This window comes from Aquarana catesbeiana, linkage group LG05 (genome assembly GCF_042186555.1).
Source record: "Aquarana catesbeiana isolate 2022-GZ linkage group LG05, ASM4218655v1, whole genome shotgun sequence".
In the NCBI taxonomy this organism is placed as follows: domain Eukaryota; kingdom Metazoa; phylum Chordata; class Amphibia; order Anura; family Ranidae; genus Aquarana; species Aquarana catesbeiana.
The window spans coordinates 458,870,223-458,896,670 of record NC_133328.1 but is presented as its reverse complement, the minus strand read 5'-3'; the positions used below and the strand labels follow the sequence as shown (position 1 = coordinate 458,896,670).

At 43.0% G+C, this 26,448-nt stretch overlaps 1 protein-coding gene across 6 annotated transcripts in view; it reads left to right on the top strand.

The window, feature by feature from the left end:
• The first annotated feature begins 1,457 nt into the window (after window positions 1-1,457).
• The window catches only part of MTCL1 (microtubule crosslinking factor 1), a 256,548-nt gene continuing 231,557 nt past the window's right edge, over window positions 1,458-26,448 (top strand). For 3 of the 6 annotated variants that reach the window (XM_073631365.1, XM_073631359.1, XM_073631362.1), the window contains exon 1: window positions 1,460-2,327. In XM_073631365.1, coding sequence (XP_073487466.1) covers window positions 1,722-2,327 — 606 coding nt within the window. In that variant the 5' untranslated portion in view covers window positions 1,460-1,721. Of the gene's footprint in view, window positions 2,328-26,448 lie in introns of all 6 variants that reach the window. The other 3 variants (XM_073631363.1, XM_073631360.1, XM_073631361.1) reach the window with 2 other exon arrangements.

The following is a 26,448-nucleotide window of genomic DNA, read 5'->3' as shown; positions in this document are numbered from 1 at the left end:
TGTAAGTGCCCAGTATTGAGATGGTAAATAAGCAATAATATTATAAAAAAGAAATCATGATCACCTTCTAAGAGCAGTACAGAGACAGTATGTAAACAGTATGTAAAAAAAAATTGTAAAAAAGAAAATGGGAAAAATTTGAAAAAGAATGATAAAAATTGAATTTACGTAATAAGCAATAATAGTGTAAAAAAAAAGTCCCGATCACATCCCCAGTATAGACACTATACTGCTCTGGTGTTAGTATGAGATAAAAAAAATTAAAAAGGACACTGTACTGCTCTGGTGACAGTATGTAAAACAAAAGAAAAAAATTGTAAAAAAAGAAAATGGAAAAAAAATGATAAAAATGCCATTTATGTAACAGCAATAATAGTGTAAAAAAATCCTGATTGCCTCCCCAGAGCAGTACAGACACTATACTGCTCTGGTGTTAGTATGAAATGGAAAAAAGGAAAGACTTGTAAAAAAAAATAAATTAAAAAAATGGAAAAAAATTAAAAAATTATAAAAATGTAATTGACCTAATAAGCAATAATAGTATTTAAAAAAAATTCTGATCACCTCCCTAGAGCAGCACAGTGTCACTATGGTGACACTATACTGCTCTGGGGACAGTATGTAAAAAAAAAAAAAAAAAAGGAAAAAAATTGTAAAAAAGAAAATAAAATTTAAAAAAATCAAAAAAGAATGATAAAAATGCCATTTACATAATAAGTAATAATAGTGTAGAAAAATCCTGATTGCCTCTGGGAAAGAGGACACTATACTGCTCTGATGATAGTATGAAGAAAAGAAAAAAAGGAAAAAATTGTAAAGAAAAAAAAAAGGAAAATATTAAAAAAATTATAAAAATGTAATTTACGTACTAAGTAATAATAGTATAAAAAAAATTCTGATCACCTCCCCAGAGGAGTACAGTGTCTGGTTACAGTTTGTAAATGAGAAGTAAAAAAAAAAAGAAAGAAAAAAATTGTGGAAAATTCTTTTTAAAAAATGAAAAAAGAAAAGATAAAAATGTAATTTGGGTAAGGTGTTGCATGACTGAGTAATTGTCATTCAAAGAGTGAGAGTGCTGAAATCTGAATCTGGAGATGGGGGGGGGGGGTGATGGTACAGAAGTGGGATATAAAGGGTCGGGGTGTTCTCTCCCTTCATTTCATCCCACTCACATGAACGGGCTATTGCCATGGTTGTCACCTGTGGCCCCTGAGAACACTGTCAGACTGCTGAGGTCGGGGGGCCACACATGATGGTTGGACATCAGAGGCTCTTGTATGACCCAGAGTGACCCCGGCCTGATTTGTGTTCAGCACTGGACAGCGACCCTGAGGTCGTACGGGAATCCATGGCTGTATCTATGTGATGATTGGATCCCATCCATGTAGGCTCCTCCCCCTCCCCCGGGTGACAGGTGTGTGTACAGATGACCGCCCCGGGGATCAGCTCCCCCATACACACACACAGAGGTGTACTCACTGCTACACAGGCACTGCGCATGCGCTGACGGAGAGCCGGCGGACGTCAGGCTGGTTGACAGACAGCAGCGCTTGCAGATTTGCGGGAGGAGAGGAGAAGAGAAGAGGAGAGGAGATGACAGGAGATGGGGACACTCTTCTCTATGATGATGGGTGTCAGTGACCGGCCGGAGTGATGCTGGGATGGTGTAGCGCTGCTGTAGTGGTGGCGCAGCCCGGGTAGCGCCCGCTCGGTGGGGTCCCATGGAGAGTGGAAGCACGGAGCCCCGGCCGCCGAGCCGTGCCGATAAGAAGAGGCTGAACCGAGCGCCGTCCCCGGCCAGACCTTTCCTCAGAGACCGGAGTCCCCTCCTCCCCCCCAAATCCCCGGTGCCGACCCCCGGCCGCCTCTCCCGGCGCGGCACCCCCGCCAAGGACAAGCCTCTCCCGGCCAGAGGGAAGCCGGCCCCCCCGGGGAAGAGAGGAGCTCCGAGCGGCGGCCGCAGAGATCCCCCCTCCTCTCCGATCACTACCGCAGGACGGAGAGTGGAGAGAGCGGCCCCCCCGGGGGGGACATTACGGGTCACTCCCACCGACAGCAGTTCCGACCTCTCCGACTGTCCCTCCGAGCCTCTATCCGACGAGCACCGACCTCTTCCGCCCGCACAGCCCGCCACTCACAGCAGCGACAACGAGTCGGCCTCCAGCACCGCGCTGTCCGTCCCGCCGGAGATCGTACGTCTGGTGGGGGCGGGGAACGATGACGGCCGCGGAGCCGAGAAGAGATCCGCACCGCAGGGGCCGGCACAGGAGGAGGAGGAGGTGCTCAGGGAGCTGGACGAGCTGCGATCGGAGAACGACTATCTCAAGGTAGGTCCCCAGAGGTGTGCACCCCATGGACCTGTCACTAGGGCTGTGGACCATGTCTGTAGCTTTTTTTATTTTTATTTTTTACAATTTTTTTTTTTGGGGGGGGGGAGGGCATATCAGCAGGGGGAATCTGCGCCTCACGAGGTGCCCAGGCACACCCGGCACACCCCCTGCGTTCCCCTGTGAAGGAGTCACACGCTGAACGGGCCATCAGGCTTCCCTGTGTTCTCTTATATCTCACCATATACTTATTTCTGATCGCTCACAGAATCGCACATGTTCAAGATGAAGGACACACAGCAAATCCTGTATGTTTCCTGCACTGCATAGCAGTCACACGGCATCCATGCGATCTGCTGAAGGTGTTATCTTAAAGCGGAGTTCCACCCAAAAGTGGAACTTGTGCTCATTTGTCTCCTCTCCCCCTCTGGGGCCACAATTGGCACCTTTCGGGGGTGCAGGATACGTGTCTGACAGGTATCCTGTTCTCACGACCGGGCCACGGCCCGTGACATCACTGCGGGGCGCCCTCCTCCTCCTCCCTGTCACCGGGCCAGTAGGAGAGAGGAGCGGAGCCTCTCGCATGCGCAGTAGGGTTCCCGGCGTGAAGCCGTAAGGCTACAGTGCCGGGTTCCCTTAGGCCCCTTTCACACTGGGGCGGTTTGCAGGCGCTATTGCGCTAATAATAGCGCCTGCAAACCGACCCAAAACTGAGGGCTTTCACACTGGAGCGATGCGCTAGCAGGTCGGGAAAAAAAGTCCTGCTAGCAGCATCTTTGGTGCAGTGAAGGAGCGGAGTGTATACCGCTCCTTCACCACTCCTGCCCATTGAAATCAATGGGACAGCGCGGCTATATCGCCGGCAAAGTGCCTCTGCAGAGGCGCTTTGCAGTGGTTTTAACCCTTTCTCGGCTGCTAGCGGGGGGTAAAACCGCCTCGCTAGCGGCTGAATACCAATGGTAAAGCGCCGCTAACAATAGCAGCGCTTTACCGCCGACGCTGCCCCCGCCCCAGTGTGAAAGGGGCCTTACCCGCAGTGGCGGCAGCAGCACCCGACAGCTGATGGAAACATCAGCTGCTCAGCTGCGGTGCCGACATTGCAGGACTCCAGGACAGGTAAGTATTGTAATGTTAAAAGCCAAAGGATGTAGTATGTGTAGCTGCTGACTTTTCTTTTTTCTTTTTTTTTTTTGGGGGGGGGGGGGGGCAGAACACCTTTTTAACAACATCCCAAAACAGATTTCAAAACTCAGTGCTATTGCTGGAATCACGTCACATGAGTGAATCCAGCCTTAGGTTCACATTGTTGGTGGGTTTGAAATCGTTCAACTGAACTCGCACGATTTGAAACCCGCATTTCAGTGCGACTTCAGGGGGGGCGACTTGAAAGACGTCTGTGCGGGTTCTTGCACAGATGTCTATTTAAATCGCCCCTGAAGTCGCCAAAAGTAGTGCAAGGAACTACCTTTGGAAATCAGAGCTGCGCCACAAAATCGGACGGACAGTGCCGTTGCCGGCAATAGGCTGCAATTTGGCATGTCAAATCCCCCACTATGTGAACGGGGGCTAAAGATGGGTTTTGTTGCTATCACAGCATTATTCTGATTAGCAACAGTTGCACCAAAATCACACCGTGTTTGGGGTGCTATTTAGAATGAATGGCACCCAAATGCATGTTGCACGTTTTTCCACAATTGCCAATGAAGTATGGAATTGTGGGCCAAATCGTGGCAATTCCAAATTCCTAAGCGTTAGAGCTGCACGATTCTGGCCAAAATGAGAATCACAATTTTTTTGCTTAGAATAAAAAGATCACAATTCTCTCACGATTCTCGCAATGTAAAATCTTTCACATTATACAAAAAAAAAAATGGGCTAACTTTACTGCTTAGTTTTTTGTTTTTTTTTTAATTCATTAAAGTAATTTTTTCCCCAAAAAAATGCATTTGAAAGACTGTTGCGCAAATACAGTGTGACATAAAATATTGCAACAACCACCATTTTATTCTCTAGGGTGTCTACTAAAAAATATATATATAATGTTGGGGGGTTCTAAGTAATTTTCTAGCAAAAAAAAAAATGATATTAACTTGAAACCAACAAATGTCAGAAAAAGTTTTAGTGTTTAAGTGGTTAAACTTTTTTCACTTACACAGAGAAAATTGAGTACTGTCGGTGATACTTTTTTTATTATTTGCACTAACATACAATTTTTCAGGACAAGCTTCTTCAAGGTCCAAGCAGTACTGATTCACAATATTGCACTAATACGGCTACAATCAAATCAAGTATTCACTTACACACAAAGTCTTTTCCATTGACAAATTGTTACAATGTTTACACTTAGTTCAACTGATAAAGAATGTTTTGATTCTTGGCAGACTGCCCAGTTTTTCTCTTCCTTTCTTTTGATGGCTGTGGCTTCAGAAGAGCAGAGAGAATTCTTTGCATAGAAAGAATCGGGAAACACTTTAGTCAAGATTGCGATAACGATTCTTGATAATTAATCATGCAGCTCTACTAAGCGTACTGGGGCCTAATTCTTACTACGTAGCCCAGGTTCACATTAGCATGCGGTGCGGGAAACCTGTGATCCATGCATGTTTCCCGCACAGCATTCAAATCACGCTGTCCTTGCCATCTGCAGAGTGGGTGTCAGTGTATTCTTAACAACACCCCAAACGCAGGTTGCAAACGCAAACAACTACACAATGCGTTTGCAGTGCATTCCCAGAACTGCTAAATGCACAAGTTTGGTGCGAATGTGGTGTGATTTGAGCCCATTCAAAATGAACAGGCTAAAATCGCATCGCACTAAATTGCATGTGAATTGTACTGGAATTCAGTATATATAATATGCGTTTCATAGTGTGAACCAGTGGCAGCCCGTCCACTAGGGGCCCCCTATTCATGCGTCTGGCCCCCTGATCTACATGCAGGGATGCGGATGCATGGATTCCAATGGGGGGGGGGTTTAAGCACGTAATAAAAGCCAAAGGCTCTGATAGACTTCAAAAAAGGGTGATCTCGGGGCACAGAGCACTGTGCTCTGAGCTCACCCAATTGTGTTACAATAAGTGAATGTTGTAACACTGAATCTCCTTCCGGCCAATCAGGAAGCGGGTCATGATGAGACCCGTCAAAGCAGCCCACAGCCCGGAGAGAATCCGACACCGCCCGCCGCACTGCTTGCGAGATGGGGTAAGTGCGGGGCCCGGACTGGGGGGGGGTGCCACCCGTGACCTCCGTGACTCTGCCGCTAGGGGGAGTGGAGGTGTAGGATTGTTCCCCCCCAAGAAAAAAAGCCACCGGCCGCCACTGGTGTGAACTGAGGCTTAATTGCACCCACATGCACCAGCACCCAGGTTCGTTTTCACACCAGTCAAATCACATGGTGTGCAATTTTTAAAAAAAAAGGTGAGGACTTCTTTTCTTTCTGAAGTCACTATGACAAGCCTGGGTTCACACAGGAGTGGTGGGGAAATTGCATGTGATCCAGACATTAGAGCTGCACGATTCTGAAAAAAACAAGAATCACAATTTTTTTGCTTAGAATAAAGATCACAATTGACCATTCTCGACGCAACATCATCTTTCACATTATACAAAAAAATTGGGCTAACTGTATTGTTTGTTTTTTTTTTTTTTTTAATGAATTGAAGTGTATTGTTTCCCAAAAATACAGTGTGACATAAAATTGCAACGACCGCCATTTTATTCTCTAGGGTCTCTGCTAAAAAAAACATTTAGAATTTTTGGGGGTCCTAAGTAATTTTCTAACAAAAAATACTGATTTTAACTTGTAAGCAACAAATGTCAGAAAAAGGTTTAGTCCTTAAGTGGTTAAACTGACTTCATTTACAGACCGAAGTTCATCCCTTTGATCTAAATGTTACAATGTTTCCTTTTATCTTTAGTGCTGAGCAATATTGATAAACATTTGCTGGATGGTTGTTTCTTTTTGTTTTTTTTATTTTTGACAGTTCTTAGCAGAGAACCGCTCTGCACTTGTTACATGAATTGTGGAAATGTCAGATTAAGATCATGAGGGGGATTAAATCGTGATTTTTTTTAGCGATTAATCGTGCAGCTCTACTGGACAAGAATCACACCGCATTTCTGTTTAAATTGCATGCGATGCTTTACAGTGCAATTTGAGCCCATTCATTCTGTATGGGCTCAAATCGCACCACCAATGTATCGGTTACAGGTATTGGAGCATTGGCACATGTAATCGTGAAAAGGCTTAGTATCAGCAACAATAACGGTATTGGTGCAACACTAGTAGCAATGAATTCCAGGTATGGCTGGATTCTACATAATAATGGTGGTCAAGCTTGGACCAATGTAACAATGCCTGGCCAATCCCCTGGATGCTGGAAATTAGTGAAGCAGACACCATCACTCCAGTGATCTCCACTTGCTTTCAGGTCCCATTCTGAACACAGGGGGTTGGCCTCTCAGCACCATTTAAGAAAGTGTGTTGCCTTTTCAGAATGCAGTGTTCTCTGATTGCACAAGGTGTAGTGTGACATCCCCACCTCATCCAATCAGAGAACACTTTCCATTCATTCCTGAAATGCAAAATATTTTCTAACAGGCGCCTGTGCTGAGAAGTTGACCCCCTGTGTTCACAATGCATCAGGCTAGTCGCTCAGCACTGGACCCAGAAGCAAGTGGAGATCACTGGGATAGCTGTGTCTATTTCAGTAATTTCCAGCTTCCAGGGGCATCAGCCAGGTATGGTGTATATGTGTATATACAGTATCTCACAAAAGTGAGTACACCCCTCACATTTTTGTAAATATTTTATTCTATCTTTTCATGTGACAACCCTGAAGAAATGACACTTTTCTACAATGTAAAGTAGTGAGTGTACAGCTTGTATAACAGTGTAAATTTGCTGTTCCCTCAAAATAACACAACACACAGCCATTAGTGTCTAAACCACTGGCAACAAAAGTGAGTACACCCCAAGTGAAAATGTCCAAATTGGGCCCAAAGTGTCAATATTTTGTGTGGCCACCATTATTTTCCAGCACTTCCTTAACCCCCTTGGGCATGGAGTTCACCAGAGTTTCACAGGTTGTCACTGGAGTTCTCTTCCACTCCTCCATGATGACATCACAGAGCTGGTGGATGTTAGAGACCTTGCGCTCCTCCACCTTCCGTTTGAGGATGCCCCACAGATGCTCAATAGGGTTTAGGTCTGGAGACATGCTTGGCCAGTCCATCACCTTTCCCCTCAGCTTCTTTAGTAAGGCAGTGGTCGTCTTGGAGGTGTGTTTGGGGTCATTATCATGTTGGAATACTGCCCTGTGGCCCAGTCTCTGAAGGGAGGGGATCATGCTCTGCTTCAGTATGTCACAGTACATTTTGGCATTCATGGTTCCCGCAATGAACTGTAGCTCCCCAGTGCCGGCAGCACTCATGCAGCTCCAGATCATGATACTCCCACCACCATGCTTGACTGTAGGCAAGACACACTTGTCTTTGTATTCCTCACCTGGTTGCCGCCAAATAAGCTTATCTTGGTCTCATCAGACCACAGGACATGGTTCCAGTAATCCATGTCCTTAGTCTGCTTGTCTTCAGCAAACTGCGGGCTTTCTTGTGCATTATCTTTAGAAGAGGCTTCCTTCTGGGACGACAGCCATGCAGACCAATTTGATGCAGTGTGCGACGTATGGTCTGAGCACTGACAGGCTGACCCCCCCACCCCTTCAACCTCTGCAGCAATGCTGGCAGCACTCATACATCTATTTCCCAAAGACAACCTCTGTATATAAGGCTAAGCACGTGCACTCAACTTCTTTGGTCGACCATGGTAAGGCCTGTTCTGAGTGGAACCTGTCCTGTTAAACTGCTGTATGGTCTTGACTACCGTGCTGCAGCTCAGTTTTAGGGTCTTGGCAATCTTCTTATAGCCTAGACCATCTTTATGTAGAACAACCATTTTTTTTCAGATTCTCAGAGAGTTCTTTGCCATGAGGCGCCGTGTTGAACTTCCAGTGACCAGTATAAAAGAGTGAGAGCGATAACACCGAATTTAACACATCTGCTCCGCATTCACATTTGAGACACTAACAAGTCACATGACTTCGGGGAGGGAAAATGGCTAATTGGGCCCAATTTGGACATTTTCACTTAGTGGTGTACTCACTTTTGTTGGCAGTGGTTTAGACATTTAGGCTCGGTTCACACTGGGGCGACTTGTCAGGCGACCTAGTCGCCTGACAAGTCGCCTCCCGTTCTGTGCTATGGAACCGTTCTAATCGGAGCGACGCAAGTCGCTCCGACTTAGAAAAAGGTTCCTGTATTACTTTGGGGGCGACTTGGGGCGACTTGCATAGACTTCTATGCAGAAGTCGTCTCGCAAGTCGCCCCGGCAGTCGTTTGCAGGTCGCCTCGCTGAGGCGACCTGCAAGTCGTGCCGCCGATGTGTGAACCGAGCCTAATAGCTGTGTGTTTAGTTAATTTGAGGGGACAGAAAATTTACACTGTTATACAAGCTGTACACTCACTACTTTACATTGTAGCAAAGTGTCATTTCTTCATTTCTACATAAAAATATATATTGATTGATTCAAGCTGAACCAGTGTAACTATTTATAATACAGCCATGCCTGGAATTCTTCTTTAACCACTTACAGACCGCCCGCTGTTGTTATACGTCAGTACTTTGAAGAGGGATATCCTTGTTATGGCAGCAGCTAGCTGCCATAACCCCGGTTTCCTCTTCTTCAGTGGGCGGTCTGCTTTCAGATAAAATTGATCTCTGCAGTGGATTCACTGCAAGATCACTTATCGGCGGCAGGAGCGGGGCTCCCCACAAGCTCCAGTGCCCTCCGCTGCTTACCGGAGCCGTCGGTAGCGGCGGGGGCACTTGGGTCCTCTTCTGTGTGTGGTATGGAGATGAGTGAGGGGAAGATGGCCCCCACCCGTCTCCATGCCATTGCATGGCGGAAGCAACGTCAAAACGTCACTTCCGCCCATAGCTCTTAAAGAGACATTTTATTTTAATTTTTTTCTCAAATGACTTGTAAATATGAGATCTGAGGTCTTTTTGACCCCAGATCTTATATTTAAGAGGTTCTGCCACGCTTTTTTCTATTACAAGGCATGTTTACATGCCTTGTAATAGGAATAAAAGTGACACAGTTTCTTTTTTAAAAGAACAGTGTAAAATACAAAATAAAAGGTAAAATAAATAAGAAAAAAATAATTTTTTTAACCTCCTTGGCGGTATGATTATTTCAGATTTTAGGTGCTGAAAGCGGTACAATTATTTTGCACAGAAATTTGGCGTTTTATATTATAGGCCTGTAATTCTTAGGAATAATTCACTTAAATCTGTCCAAACAAGAGTCTAGTAGACATCCCGGGTATGATAAAGTTTGAAAAATGAAATCAAAAATTATAATATAATAAATAACTATATATAATTATACCAAATAATAATATAATAATAATAAAAAATATTCAATAATGTAATCAAATCAAAAACACTGAAATTTGCTCAGTTGCAGAATTGTCGCTGTTATTACTTTTAGTGTTTGATGACTGTTTTCCCCACAAATCACTATCACTCAATTCTGCAAGTGATTCTAATTTATTATCACTGTTTTCTAGCTGGTCTTAAGCCACTTTTGATGTAAAGGGACAGTTTTGGTTGCTATGGACAATCTCCAGTTTCCAGGCAGAAAGAACAGTTTTTATAGTATAAACCTGCATGCAGGACACTGGACAGACTACTAGGGACAAAGGGGGTTTGTAATTATTTGATAAAGTACTGTAATCTATAAGATTACAGTATACTGTATCTATACTGTGTGTTTCACTTTTTGAATTTGCCACTGAACTCCGTCCCCGTGCGTCGCAACGCTCGCAGGGAACGGAGCTCGGCACTGTGAATCGAGCGAGACATGGCGGCTCGCAGATCACAGCGGGGAGACATCGCAGGATCCAGGGGACAAGGTAAGTATCCTCTACATGGATCCTGCGATGCGATCCCGAGTCTGGCTCGGGGATACCACTTTTGGTATTGTAAATCCACCCCGAGCCAGACTCGGGAATACCGCCAGGGGGGTTAAACGCACCCCGTCCTGTCGAGCTTGCGTGCAGAAGCGAATGCATACATGAGCAGCGCCTGCATATGAAAACGGTGTTCAAACCACAATCGTTAGAGTGAGAGCAATAATTCTAACCCTAGACCTCCTCTGTAACTCAAAAAATGCAACCCATAGAATTTTTTTGGGGCTAAATTTACTATTGTCTTATTTTTTAATTACAAAAAGCGTATTTCTTCCCAAAAAAGTGCGCTTGTAAGACTGATGCGCAAATACGGTGTGACAGAAAGTATTGCAACGACCGCCATTTTATTCTCTAGGGTGTTAGAAAAAAAAAAAAAATGTTTGGGGGTTCTAAGTAATTTTATAGCAAAAAAAAGCTGAAAAGAGTGGGAACAAGGGGACAGTGGCTGATGTTGGCCCAGCAATATTCCCACCCCGGAAAAGACTGGACTATATCGGTACAGATAGACAACAATAAAAATTAATAATTAAAAGGTTTAGGCGCGGGGGAGTTTTGTTTGGGCAGCTGGGTGCCGCACACATTCACCTAAATATAGGGTAAGCCATTTCTGTATTTACCTCTTAGGTTATGTTGGTTTTTACATGCTGCATTACAATGTTTGTATGTATTATGTTTGTATTATTCCTATTATCTATCCCATAGATTGGTCCTCCTGAGGAAGCGGTAATACCGCGAAACTAGTCGAGAACCAGACCATTCTATACCCTGTAACTACAGATGCCCCTGGGGCATTCCCGAGCCTCTGTTTTTGCAATTGTAACAAGTACAACATGTATTTTTCTTCTTTGTAATAAACCTTTTAATTATTAATTTTTTATTGTTGTCTATCTGTACCGATATAGTCCAGTCTTTTCCGGGGTGGGAATATTGCTGGGCCAACATCAGCCACTGTCCCCTTGTTCCCACTCTTTTCTGTTTTTGCATATTAATTTGGATGATGGTACGTTTTTATAAACAATTGTTATTTTCTATTACATGAGGCTATACTCAAAATTTGAGCAAAAAAAAACTGTTATTATCGTGTAAACACCAAATCTCAGAAAGAGGCTCGGTCCTTAAGTGGTTAACCATCTCAATACAGGGCACTTTCCCCCTTCCTGCCCAGACCAATTTTTAGCTTACAGTGCCGTCGCATTTTGAACGACAATTGCGTGGTCATGCAACACTGTACCCAAACTAAATTTTTTTCCCACAAATAGAGCTTTCTTTTGTGGTATTTAATCACCACTGGGGTTTTTATTTTTTGCATTACAAATAAAAAAATATCAGAAATTTTGAAAACAAAAACGTTTTTCTTTGTTTCTGTTAAAAAACTTTAGTAAATAAGTACGTTTTCTCCTTCACTGATGGGCACTGATGAGGCTGCACTGACGGGCACTGATGAGGCAGTACTGATTGGCACTGATGAGGCACTTATATGCAGCACTGATATGCAGCACTGATAGGCGGCACTGTTGGGCACTCATAGGTGGCACTGGTGGACACTGATAGACACTGATAGATGGCACTGTTAGGTAGCACTGATCAATTGGCACTGGCAGGCATCACTGATGGGCACTGAGTGCCATCCCTATTGGGCATTGATTGGCATACCTGGTGGTCCTGGGTGGGCATCCCTGGTGGCCATGCGTGGGCATCCCTGGTGACCATTATTGGGCATCTCTGGTGGTCCTAGGTGGGCATCCTTGGGGGGGCTGCGACGTCAGGAGAGCAGCCAATTGTCTCTCCTCTACTATCTATCAGTGGGAGTGGAGGAAAAGCCGATAAACGGCTCTTCCTATTTACACTGTGAGCAGCTGTGATTGGACACAGCTGATCACGTGGTCGCCAAGCTGCGTGCCCCCGCGGGAGCGTGCTGGCCTGTTATCAGGCTGGACGTCATATGATGCCCAGTCAGGATAACTGAACCACTTTCTGGCCATCATTCTGCATATGGTGGGGGGGGGAGTGGTTAAAGTGTTACTAAACCTACAACCGTAAAATCAGTCTGCATATGCAGTAAAGCATGTATGTTATACTCACTGTGGGACCTAAGGGGTTAATCCTCTGCATTGTGTAAAAAGGCTGTTTGATCCTTGTCTTCTCTTATCTTCCCTTTTTTCCACAGTCCCCAAAACATCACATGGCCCTGTAGACCTGGCTGCTAGTAAACCTTCCCCATGCTTATGTTAGTAAATGGATAGTTAGGCTGGCAGAGCTCAGTGATCCGGCAGATGGATCGCACAGCCCTGCAGACCTGGCTGCCAGTAAACCTTCCCCACGCTTATATTAGTAAATGGATAGTCAGCGCTGGCAGAGATTGGTGATCTGGCAGATGGATCGCACAGCCCTGCAGACCTGGCTGCTTGTAAACTTTCCAGTAGTAAATACTATATGTAAAACTGATTCTTTATCAGATCACAGCACAATCAATGAGAATATTGTTTCCTCCCTGTGCTGAATGATGGCGCTCTCAAACCTGCTGGCAGAGCACAGTGCTGTCAATCGACACACACTATACAATATGGTTGGACAGCAATGGTAGGAGGGGGGCGCTGTCGACCATAATAGCTCTGGATCCACTCCCCAAATTGAAATGGGATAAGGTACTAAATACACTTTGCCCCCAGGGGAAAAGGATAAAGCCAATTTTTGGATAGTGCAGCTTCTTTAATCTGATGTAAAGTTTCTTTCCCGCTGATAGCAGCATTTCCTATTGCATGCTGTCAGTGCTAAGCCTCTGCCTTGCAAATTAGCAGCAGCATTGCCAGCCTGCTGTGCCGCCTCCTTCTATGGGCTGCTTGTTAGGTCTGCCTGATGGGCAGCGCGGTGGCTAACTGAAGGGAAGTAACTTATGGGTTGACAACATTGAATGCTAGGCAACGACTTAGTATTCTCTTGAAATATAGATTTTAGGTTTACATGCACTTTAATACCTATAGTATGTATGTGGAAATCAAAGAAACAGATGTGGCAAATGTAGGAAGTATGGATTTCATTCATTTGAGTCCCCATTTATTGGCTCTAAATTCCAAGTCAGTTCAGTAGAAGGTTAATCAGATCAGAGATGAACTAGTCCTGGAACGTCTGATGTTTTCTGTTGTTCATCTTATCCTCTTTCGTTAATGAAAGATCTTACATAACCTGCTTGTGGTGAATTACTGAGACATAAAGACTTTAAATGTCTCCGGTGCCTCGCTTAGGGATTTTCCACCAGGGTTAACAGAGTTACCTTTTACACAAAGGGAGGGGTGACTCTTTACATAGTCCTTCTACAGATGTAAGGCCAGCTATACACAGTTCGAATCTCGGCCAGTTCAGCAGGAACCGACCGAGATTTGAACCGTTAATGGGCAGGCTGAGAGGACCAAGTTGATTATCAACTTGGGTACAACCAGCCTGCTGGATTTCGCTTCCTGTTATATAGCTTTTATAGCTGCTGGCGATAATCACTGTCTTTTCCCGGCGGGGATGACTTCTGCTGATTCCTCTGTTAGCACTGTCTGTGTTTATGGGGGGTGGGGATTGTGTGATTTTTCTTCCTGCAACCACGGGAAATTTGCACCGTGTATGACCGGCCTAAGAACTGGATATATAGACTGGGAGGAAACGTGCCCTATCGTTGGTGTCAGTGGGAGGAATTGTACCTCATTGTTGGTGTCATTGGGAGGAATTGTATCCCATCATTGGTCTTATTGGGCCCCATTGTTGGTGTCATTGGGAGAAATTGTGCCCCATCGTTGGTGTCATTTCAAGGAATCACGCCCCTACATTGGTGTCAGTGGGGGAGATTATGCACCATTGTTGGTATCTGTAAATAAAATAGTGCCCCAAGGTCCAGATAAAAGCAAGCAAAAGGCCGCAATTTGGAAAGATCTGGTGTCTACGGTGATCCGTCTGATTTTTTTTTGGTTATTCTTCATCTTGTAAAGTGGAAAAAAAGAACTAGGTCCAACAAACAACAATTTATCATTTCTGTTATCCATCCAGTGTTACTAGCTCCTAGCTTCCTCTTTATCATGACAACACATCTCTGAATTGCCAAGCATGTGGTGTCAGCTCTGCCTATTTAATTACTGATGGATCACAGTACACAGACCTCTCCTGATTTCTATAGCCTGTCCATGTACACAGGCACTTATCAGTTGACAAGATTCCTAGCAAAATTAACAGGTATTTTCTTGCACTTACTAAACAGAACAGTAGTAGAGTATTGTACATTCATGCAGAAATACCTTTTATTGTCTAACAAAAGTTATTAAAGATGCAAGCTAAGGATAACTTAGATCCTTTCTTCTGGCTTTATACCTTTATTGTATAAATTCTGAAAAAAAGGATCTCGGCTATCCTGAAAGCTTGCATCTTTAATAACTTAAAGCATAGCTCCGTGCAAAAAAAAAAATTCCTATGCAGAAAGCTTATACTCACCCAATCCGCTGCTACAGTGGCAAACGACGCCCCTCCCACGATCTAGCGATGGACTGTTCCCAACGGTCTATATATGAACAAAACACAAACGTAACATCAGAACTAGACATGTGCAGTTTGTTTCGTCCTGAATCGAAATTCAGGCAACATATTTGCTATTCGGATGTATCCAAACTTCAGAATTACGATAGTAACTCGTATAAATGAAACCGCAACAACAAAACAAAATTCCGTCCAAAATCAAATCGAATTTGAATTCTAATCGAATTCAAAAATGAATTTGAAAAAAACTAATTTGAAATGTAAATATATTGCTGGCTATTGCTGATTTCCTTCAAAGACTGAGGTTGATTTACTAAAACTGGAGCGTACAAAATCTGATCGGCTACCATGCACCAGATTTTGCGTTCTCCAGTTTTAGTAAATCAACCCCACTGTGTATTTGTGTACCTAAAAGAATTGATGTTGTTTTGAGGCAGTGGTATTTAACCCTTTCTCGGCCACTAGCGGGGGGTAAAACCGCCCCGCTAGCGGCCGAATACCGACGGTAAAACGCCGCTAATAATAGCGGCGTTTTACCGCCAACGCCGCCCCCGCCCCAGTGTGCAAGGGCTCTTAGATTTTTCTTCTGTTTACTCACTTTGCATTTTTGAAACTGATATAAATAAACAAGTAAAATATATATTTTTGAAAGCATTCTTTACTTTACTTTCTTCACACCTGCCTAAAACTTTTGCACAGTACTGTACACAGAGACAGCAAAATGTTGAAGATATTTCTTTTATAGTTTAGAACACTTCACATATTCTGAATAAACTTGTATCAAAAATCAAATGGTCAATTTTTGTGGTGAATTAATAATTTAAGCATTATTTGTATCCAGATCAACATACTGTATATGCCATATTACCTAGGGTGCTTCATTTTTTTTATGTTACTTTCAATCCTTTAATAAAAGTTTTAATCCATAGATGGTGCGATTTTCCTCTCTACAACCTCGGGTTGCAGGAAAGAAAATCGCTCAATTCCCCCGTCAACACAGTCAGTGTTGATGGGGGAATCCCTCCCGCGGAGCTGTTGTGCTCTCCCAGCGGGGGTAGCCCTCCCTATTGGGAGAACACAGTGATTATTGCTAGCAGCTATAGCCACTGGCAATAATCGATTGAAATGCTGGTTGTACCCAAGTCGATTGATGCCCCCTCAACCCTATTCTGGTGGCAGTGGATGGTGTGCACAAGTGAAAGTATAACATGCTTTTATACATCACATAAAGTTGTCGCCACAATTGCCTATAGAAGAATTTAGCAGTATTACATGAATAGCATCAAGGTTTTTTGGGGTCCAGCACATGTTGATACTCGCGTAGTTCCACAATTTTTATATGTGATAATGATGATAACTTGCCTTTAATTTCATGTAACATATTCTGTTAAGCCCATAATAAAGGCTTTTATGTTGTGAAAATGTTAATTTAACCACTTGAAGACCAGGCATTTTTTGGCACTTTTTGTATACATGTGAAAATAATTTTATTTTTATTTTTTTCTAGAAAATGCACTTTTTAAAATTTTAATGCAAGAAAACACAATACATAACCCAATTTTTTGTAAAATATAAAAGATGATGTCATGCAGAGTAAATAGATACCAAACATGTTATGCTTTAAAATAGCACGCAGCGGCAACAAATTGCGTAAATTTAACTATCCATAGGCGATGCTTTAAAAGCCTTTAGACCTCTTGCACACGATACTCCAGTTTGAGCATCTACTTTTGCAGACTTTTTTTTGTATGTATTTTCGTGCATATGCCTTTCGTGAAATTCGTGTGCAAATTTGCACACAATCCCGTGCATGTGCGGATGCTTGTTCTCTCGTTGACAATGTCAGTGGACAAATCTGTGTGAATTTTACGCGCAAATTTGCGCACGTGCATGAGGCGTAAATTACTGACCAAATATACAGATTTTTCTATTTTTTTTTTTTTTTTTAATGAAGAATACATGGTGCTTGTTTACGTGCCTGTTTGTATAGGCACATTACAATTAATGGGCTGTATTTTAGCTCAGTAAAAAAATAAGCTGTACTGAGCTTTTTCAAGCTGCAGTGTGCAAGAGGCCTTACAGGTTGCCACTTTATATCTACAGAGGAGGTCTGGTGCTAGAATTACTGCCCATGATCTGATGTTCATGGCCATACCTCACATGTGTGGGACGATAGCTGTTTGCCTGAGTGCGGGACCGACGCAAGCGTTCGTCTTTGCACGCTAGCATGGGGGGATGGGGGCACTTTAAAAAAAATATATATTATTATAAATTGTTTTTTTTTTTTTAACACTGTACCTTTAATTTGTGTTTGTTATTTTTTTTATCACTTTTATTACTGTCACAAGGAATGTAAACATCCTTGTGACAGCAATAGGCATGTGACAGGTACTCTTTATGGAGGGATCTGGGGTCAATCAGACCTCAAATCCCTCCTTTGCACTTAAAAAGAAAGCATTTAAAATGCCAAGATGGATGTTTTTGAATACTTTCCATTTTCAAAAAATGCAGCAGATGACAGCCAGGTAAACCGGAAGTAACGTCATGTCATCGATTTGGGTTACCATAGCGGAGACCCGATCAAACCTGATTGCCGCTTTTTATGGGTTTCCGGCCGACCGCAGAAGGTGGCGGTAGGGAGGGGGGGAGTTAGCCACTCCGGTTGCCATTACAAGAAAGCAGACCTCGGCTCTAAAAAATGGTACCAGGGTGCAGGTATCACCCCACTGTAGCCACTTAAAGTCAAATGATGTACCAGGTACGTGATTTGGCAGCTATTGGTTAAAAAAACCATCTGAAACTAAACTATTTTTTTCTTTCTGCACATGTCTAATCAGAACATACAGAGATGTTCTTAAAGAAGACCTGAACTTTGAAAGCTTTGGTAGCAAAGTATTGGTCATTAGTATAGCCTGCGGTCTCCCTGAAGATATTCTTTTCCTCATTACTGACTTACCATGTCTTGTTCTACAATGTGTCTCATGTGAAGACAGTAATATTGATATAGGAGCAGGGCTTTGCTGCCTCATGTCAGATCTGTCTTCCTTATGACTGGTGGTACAGTGACCGATGGAGAAATAATCAAGCAGTAGCCATGAAAGCAGAGAATAACAGAATAAACGAAGAAGAAGCAGGGAGATGCTTGTCTGTAGATGCTCAGGTACATTTTGTCTCCAGAAAGGAGAACAGCGAGCAGCACGGTGGTGACATGATGATGATGCTAGCAATCAGAGGCAACAGTGCCTTAGATCTAACACTGCAGATATACAGCTATGAGGCTAAAGGCACAGGAAGAGCACTGCTGTTTTTTGGAAGGAATCAAAGACAAAATGTTGATTCTTCAGAGTACTGCTTATGGGCAATTACCTTCTCTAGATGTTCCCTATACCATAGATAATATTCACTTTTAGGCTTGTTCTTCATCACTTCTTGTCCACCCTAAACCTTCAATTACTAGCTATAGGATGTGGATCTATTAAACTCCCAAAACATGTTTTTTGGGATAGGATTCAGTGGACTGGCTCAATTCACACTTCGACGACTTGTCATGTGACTTTGGACACAAATCTATGCTGCTTAATGTCACAGCACCTGTAAAAAGGTCCCTGCACTACTTTGATGTGACTTTCTTGTGACTTGTGTGCCAGAGTGTAAAAGTCACATGAAAGTCACATCAAAGTCTCACTCTAAAGTCACACTCAAAATCGCACGACTTTGAAGTTGCACAAGTGTGAATGGCACTTAAAGCTTTTATTTTGTTTTTGAGTGTTTTAGAGGGGTGAAAGGTTACAGGCTCATGTCAATCTGGGAGAAAAGTTTATAGGTAGATATATGAGAAAAACCCTGGGTGCAGACTGTCTACATCCCGGGACATACTTCCATACACATGCACATGTTTATGCAAGTACAGACGTATACCTGCATACAGCCTTGGATTTTTTTGGGTGGCTTTACACAGCACCTGTCGCTCCCAGGTGGGGAAATAAGCCTAAATTCATTGTTGTACAGACCCAGGGGCCTGTGTGGATGATGACCTTTATACACACAGGACCTATGAATGTACACAGAAAAAAAATAGTAGTTGTGGAGTGCACTTAGTAATTAAAGCGGTATTAAACGCAAAAAGGAAACATTTATTATATTGCAGCTTACCAATTCTTAGATAGGATGGTTACATTGGTGATCCAGCCAGTAAATCTGTTGTTTTTCAACAGAACAGTCTCTCCTACAAATGTATCCATTATGAATTTACTCTTAAGGCTTGCTCATATGAGCTGAAGCACTAGCTGCCCCTCTGAAAAGGGATCCGTGGTGGACCTCTTTTCAGAGGCATTTAACAGATGGTGAGGAGGCAATATGTCGCCTCCTTGCTGCCTGTTTTAACCCTGAAAATGCTGACACATTGCACCTCAACCATATGCATTGTGGGTGATATGCACTGTCTTATTCAGTTTAATGGGTCGCGTTTGGCTGCGAATGGGGCATGCTGTTTAATTCTTGCTGCAGCCGTGAAACAAAGCATAGTGCCTGCAGTATGTGTACAGCCCTGAGACACTGCATCTACTAGCTCAAGTGGGCAGCCATAGGTGGAAAAACCACAGATTAGCTGCCTGCTTTTACTGTGCCCCAGCTGCACCTTAGTGGAAGTACTTGTGTGCATACTGTGCTCCACCGGTACCCTGGTGGATACAAGGCGCTTTTAACCATCGATGGCCAGTTTAAAAGGAAGAAAAAAGCAGATAGAAGGAAGAGAGGGCAAGTGAAGGGGGGAGAAAAAGAGATGATGGGACAACCAACTGAGGAGCACTATCTCTCCATGAATGGGTTACAGGGTTATATTTATGGGGCTAACAACTACCAAAATTGTGTTATGGTACAAAAATGTAAGGCTGGCCATACATAGCGCAAATTTCTTTCCTGCAACTACGGGTTGCAAGAAAGAAATTTGCTCAATTCCCAAGTCAACACAGACAGTGTTGATGCAGGAATCCCTCCTGCCAGGCCATTGTCTTCTCCCGGTAGGGGGGCGTGGGGGAAGCCGTCCCCTCTGGGAGAAGACAGTGATTATCGCTAGCGATTTTAGCAGCCACTAGTGATAATCGCAAGAGAATTTTGCGGGCTGGTTGTACCCAAGTTGATCAATCGATCAACTTGGTACATTTGGTCTGCCCATTAATGGTTCAAATCTTGGATACGAACCATGTATGGCCAACCTAACCAAGGGCTCCTGATGTTGTAGAATTGAGTATATCAGTCATGTAGATTTGCCTTCAGCTCCTGTGTTTTCTTTGCTTAAGGAGTAACTCCACTTTAGTGGGTAAAAAATAGCAAATTAAATGATATAGCATATACAAATTCCACATACGTCATAGTGTAATTGAGTGTTCTTAAAAATGTATTTTTCTTTTCAATCTGCAGCCACTGTAATTTTCTGTAAAATACAACCTGGATGCGTTCTGTATACAGATGGTGTACAGAACACCCCCAGAAATGTAATTTCTTGCTTGTGTGATTGGCTCACTGATTTTCCCAGAAGTCTGCACTAAGATACAAGTCAGATTTTGGGCACCCCCTGCCACAAAAATGTCATTTTGATAAGATACTCCCAAAGGAAAAATCATGCCTAAAGGGATGCAGATCCTGCCACTTTACTCATTAGAACCCTGCATGTGCAACGGCTGATTGATAACGATAAAATCTCTCCCATTCACATTCCACAAACAAACAGCTATTTCTTCAGAACAACAAAAGATAGAAATCTGCAACAAAATCCCTGCAGTGTACAGAGATCACCCAGAGGGCAATGATTTTTTTCTCAACAAAGGTGGAGTTACTCCTAAAGGGGCTTTTGAACATTTTTTCTTTTCCCTAATGCTCCTAATGCATGGGGTTCTATTATTGAAATTATTTACGTAATTTAAATTGCAGGACATATATTTTATATCTAATGCTTTGTCGTGAGAAGATAAAAAAATATCTTTAGATAGAAAACTTACACAATATATATTTTTCAAGGCATGTCTCTATTATATAATTATATGGTTTGGATATGCAGCATCTGTGGCGTGCTCCTGCAGGTCGATTACATAAAGCAGCATCAATGACAACTGCAAACATGCTGAGTAGTGAGAGAAGCGTCAGGCTCCAGAGCTGTTCATCTGTGGCATCTCAATGTGTGCACTGCAGACCATGGACCGATAGGTCCCGGAGAGCTGTCTCCAGAGCAGACGTGACCGCAGGAGTTTCTGGGTAGGATGTACAATCACTTGAGGCTTGTCGCGTCTGCTGAACTCTCTTCACATCGTCAGTAGTAATGAGATCATTGCTGTGTGTAAGTGCTACCTCAGATGGCTCAATGGTTTGTCTGTAATAGAATATAAATGGAGGAATGCTATAAAAGCACGATGGTCCCTAATGAGGGCAAAGCTGCAATCAGGAATATGGAAGGCCTCCCATGGTGTGATTTTCAGTTCATCAAACATACAGGAGGCTTAATAGCATTATTTATTAGTCCTTTATGGAAGGGAACAGTTTGTAAATACTGTACATCACAGGCACTTTTATTTTTTGTGTGCTCAGGCTCTTGAGGTATCTGTTGGTTGGTTGTGTTCAGAATCTTCTTCACAGTATAGGTAATCTGTTTACACTTTGGCTCCATTCACGCCGCAGTGGTGTGACTGAGCATGCATTTTTTTTGTGCGTTTCTGCACGTTCTTGCGACTCATTTAGGGCAGCCACTTAATTACAATAGGCTGCCCTGTGCAGAAGAAACAAGCAAAAAAGCAAAAGGTGCCTGACACATTTTAAAAATTGTGCCAAACCAAAACACATGTGTTACGATACCCCTGAAGGAGCTGCTTAAGTTTGTTCAGTCCGTTACGCTGCCTCTCAACCCTAAGCGTCGGTTCGCACAGAGGCAACCCAACTTACAAGGCGACTTGCAGTGCGACTTCATCGCCACTTTAAGCAACTTACAACACGACTTCAAGTCGCCCCCAGGACAGGCGACTTTGCCTGTGGCCAATCAGAGCTAATCAGTTTTTGTGACATAATTGTTGTTCCTGTTCTCTTCCTGGGTAAATCCTTTTCTTTTTCCTGTAAAATTGCTTCACTATAGATGAGGATCCGACTTGGAGGCAACTTCCATTGAAATCTATGGGTACAAGTTGCCTAGAAGTCGCCTTGAAGTAGTACAGGAACCTTTTCTGAAGTTGGAGCGACTTCAGTAGTGTACATTAAGACAGCTCTCATTAACTATAATGTAGTTCCTAATGTCAAGCGACTTGGGGTGATTTGAGGGCTGACAAGTCAGATCCCAAGGCGTTGTAGTGTGAACCGACACTAAGGCCTCATGCGCATTGGATGTTTTTACAGCAGCTGTTTTTGGCTTCAGACATTTTTTTCGACAGTCAATAAACTCCCCATCATGTTATCCTATGTGTCCATGCACACATAGGCTGTTATCAGCAGTTTTTGGCTGGGGCGTTTTTTGGCTTAAAAAAACAAAAAAAACAAAACTAGTGGGTTCTGAGAGGAGTTTTTTAGCTGTAAAAACGCTCTAACGTCAAAAAACGCTGATAAATGCCGATAAACGCTCAAAAACGCAGCTCACCAGCATTTTTCGATATTTTTGAGCCATTAAAAAAAACAAAACAAAACGCTAATAAAAACTATTGCAAAAACTTTGAAAAACTCACTGCAAAGCTGCTGGCATTTTTATAACAGTATTTTAACGTCCAGTGTGCATGAGGCCTAATAATAAATAGCCTCAGCCCCCTCTGGCACACCTGGCAGTAGTGTAAGTGCAATGAGCAATAAGAAACACATACGTTATAATAAAACACAGAAATTGTCTTTACTGCAATATTTCTGTGGAAGAATAACAAACAGTAACAGTATATAGTCAAGTAATCAACTAGAGATCAATAACTGAGATTTAAGAGCAATAAAGCTCTCAATCCTAGATCAAACTGCTTTCAGGGGATTCCAAACCTGAGAATGTCCCCAAGAGCAGAGGTACACTTTAATGGTAAATAAAACACAAAATGGCACTTCAAATTCGATTGGTCACCTTTACTCAGATTGGCTCTATGGGTCCAGGCAGGAGGAGAGCAGAGGAATGACTCTCTTTGTGTCAGGCCTCTCTCTTCTTTCCCCTGACTCCACAGACCCAACTTTACACACTCATTCAAGTCAACAAACAAGGTTTTAACTTAATAGAATAAACTGTCCCACACACCCAATGTATATGCAGAGCCCTGAATATGTGTGTGCGGATCCGTATGGCCCTAACAGCTTCTGTCCTTTTTGAAGAAAAGATATGTTTTGGTGTCTTCAGCTAGCCACTTTAGTTGGTACACTTTAACTCCTGGGTAGCATGGCAAACAATATAACTGGCCCAATTATCAAGTGAAACAGACAGGATTTTGTTCGAGGTTCAAGGTGAGAGGACAATGGTGTCTGTATGCAATGTCCCAGAAATGGGTGGCCTTATCCTTTATCCCTGTAGTACTACAAGTGTCAGCAAGATGACTACCAGCAACAATTTCTGTATACATCGTTCAGATAACTCTTTCTGTAGTGCAGTGTCTCTGTTCCCTGCAGATGGGCAAAAATGCCCTCTCACCAAATCCTGCGATCAGGGCCCAAGCGAACATCCTGGAACAGGCAGGCTTTCATGGTGACCCAACCGGTCCCCCCACACTGGAACAGTTCACCGTTGGTGGAGATGCACCTCAATATTCACCTGGGATCCCCCTCTCTCAGGCTGGACCTCCCAACTTGCGGTGGAGGCTTGAATCGCACTGGGAGATCATTTGAGAGGCAGCACCTCTCCCTCAGGTAAGATCTCTTTACTCCCTCATCGCTGACTGAGCTTTACCTCAGGACACAAAATGGAGTCTTTTACTTTCCTGTCAGCAAAGCCTGCTGGGATTTGTATTTCTCTCTGTATACCAGTCTATGGGGCCATTTTGTGTGGGAACTGCATGTCCCAGAATCCATTGCTGCTCTCCCTGCAGTTTCTTCTCTCCCCCTCCCTCCCCGCTGTCTTCTGGGACACATCACAGGTCCCAGAAGACTGAGAGACCCTTAAAGTGCAGCGGCTTGCGCATGGGCAGTAGGAACTTGACTATGAAGCCACAAGCAGCACAGCCAATTGCCCACAGTTATGATGCCAGAACCCGAAGGCTAGTAAAGAACTAGCCCAGGTGAGGACAGCATCTTTTGACAGATAAGTGTCCTTTTATTAAAAGTCAGAAGCTGACTTTTTAATTTTTTTTTCTAGAGTGAACCTCCTCGTTAAAAAAATCTAAAATAAACTGCGCTTATGATAAACAAAAACAAAAATTGCAGCTGCAACAATCAAGTGAGATATTATCACAAAAATTAAATAGGTGAGTATATTGCGCTTAAATGAAATAAACAGTAAATAAATAATATAAACAAGTGAGTCCAAGAGTCACAAACGTGACACAGTAGTGAAAGTTTGAATGTTGTGTCACCAACTTCCTCGACCTTGTTTGACCACCACCAAAAAAATAGGATGTACCCTTACCAAAGAACGTTTTGTATATCTGGAAAACTCCACGTCTGTAAAGAGGTCCACTCAACAGAAACTTCAAGCCACCACCAGGGAAAACCTCTGGTTTCTTTTACTCCAACCGTGACATCAGGTCATCTACCCAAATGAGAGACAAACGCCACAATAGTGTAAAACCTTTTTTACCAGGATTTAACCATTAAGGACCGAGCCTCTTTCTGAGATTTGGTGTTTACAAGTTAAAAACAGTTTTTTTTTGCAAGAAAATTACTTAGAACCCCCAAACTTTATATATATATATATATATATATATTTCTAACACCCTAGAAAATAAAATGGCAGTCGCTGCAATACTTTCTGTCACACCATATTTGTGCAGCGGTCTTATAAGCGCACTTTTTTTTGGGAAAAATACACTTTTTTTAATTAAAAAATAAGACAACAGTAAAGTTAGCTCAATTTTTTTTATATATTGTGAAAGATAATGTTATGCCGAGTAAATTGATACCCAACATGTCTTGCTTCGAAATTGCGCGCGCTCGTGGAATGGCAACAAACTTTTACCCTTAAAAATCTCCATAGGCGACGTTTAAAAAATTCTACAGGTTGCATGTTTTGAGTTACAGAGGAGGTCTAGCACTAGAATTACTGCTCTCGCTCTACCGATCGCGGTGATACCTCACATGTGTGGTTTGAATGCCTTTTTCATATGCGGGCGCTACTCACATGTGCGCTCAGTGCTGCACGCGAGCTCGGCGGGACAGGGCACGTTTAAAATTTTTTTTTTTCCTTATTTATTTTACCTTTTATTTTTTATTTTTACACTGTTCTTTTTATAAAATAATGGAAAAAAAGTCCCTTATGTGATGATTTTTAGGTGACAGGTTCTCTTTAACAAGCTATGCAGGGTGTCTCCTCTGGGCTCCACTGAATGTATTGCAATGCAGATCACATTGCAATACATCCCTTCCCAGCTATGCTAGCTGGGGAAAGTGACAGGGTGACCTAGAAGGGATGTCATACATGTCACTTTCTGAGTAACAGCAAGAAGGGGAGGAGAGCAGATGTGTGTTCGCTGTTCTCCCTCCCTGGCAACCGTCATGTTGATCCCGGGCCCGAAAATAGGCAAGCAGAGCTGAGCTACGACATACGGACCTTTCTGTAAAAGGGTTAAAAAAAATGAAACAAAAAACTCATACAGACGGGTGCCCCTCTAGGAAGGGTGCCTGTAGGCACATGTCTACAGTGCCTAATGGAAAATCCGGCCCTGGGGGGTTTTCTGCGCTTATAGAACAGATATTACAAAATAACATATCACTTACCATTGTATATTTAGCAGATCAAAAGGGAACAAAAAAGTTTTTACATACAGTATTCTCTACCATTAGCAGAGATGTACTTGTGTGATGCTGGAGAAAACAGATGATGTAGCAGAGAGTAGAAAGTAGGACAATCTCTTCTCTCTGCTATCCCTGGAATTATAAACACCCCAGTAAAGACTTCATACAGTATGCTACACCTAGTGGACATTTATGTCCAGATATTCCCTTTGGGTCCCATAATGAATTGTAGCAGAGATGGAACTAAAAACAATGGTCTCTGAAATCTCTAGCCCTGTGTTTTTTTTATATGAGACTAAACATATTTATTTCTTATATACTGTAGTTGTTGTGCTTGTTGCAATAATTGTACTTTATTGCTCTTAAGAGTGCCCTTTAACATTAAATATGACCATCAGAGTGCCCCTTTACATTAAATATGACCATCAGAGTGCCCCTTTACATTAAATATGCCCATCAGTGTGCCCCTTAACATTAAATATGCCCATCAGAATGTCCCTTATTTAATGTTAAGGGGCACACTGATGGGTATATTTATTGTTAAGGGGCACTCTGATGGACACATTTTGTTGTGCCCATCAGAGTGAACCTTACATTAAATGTGCCCATCAGTGTGCCCCTTATAAGAAAATGTGCCCATCAGAGTGCCCCTGTAAACACCCCACATATCTGCGCCGGGAGTTTTGCTGAAGGGGCC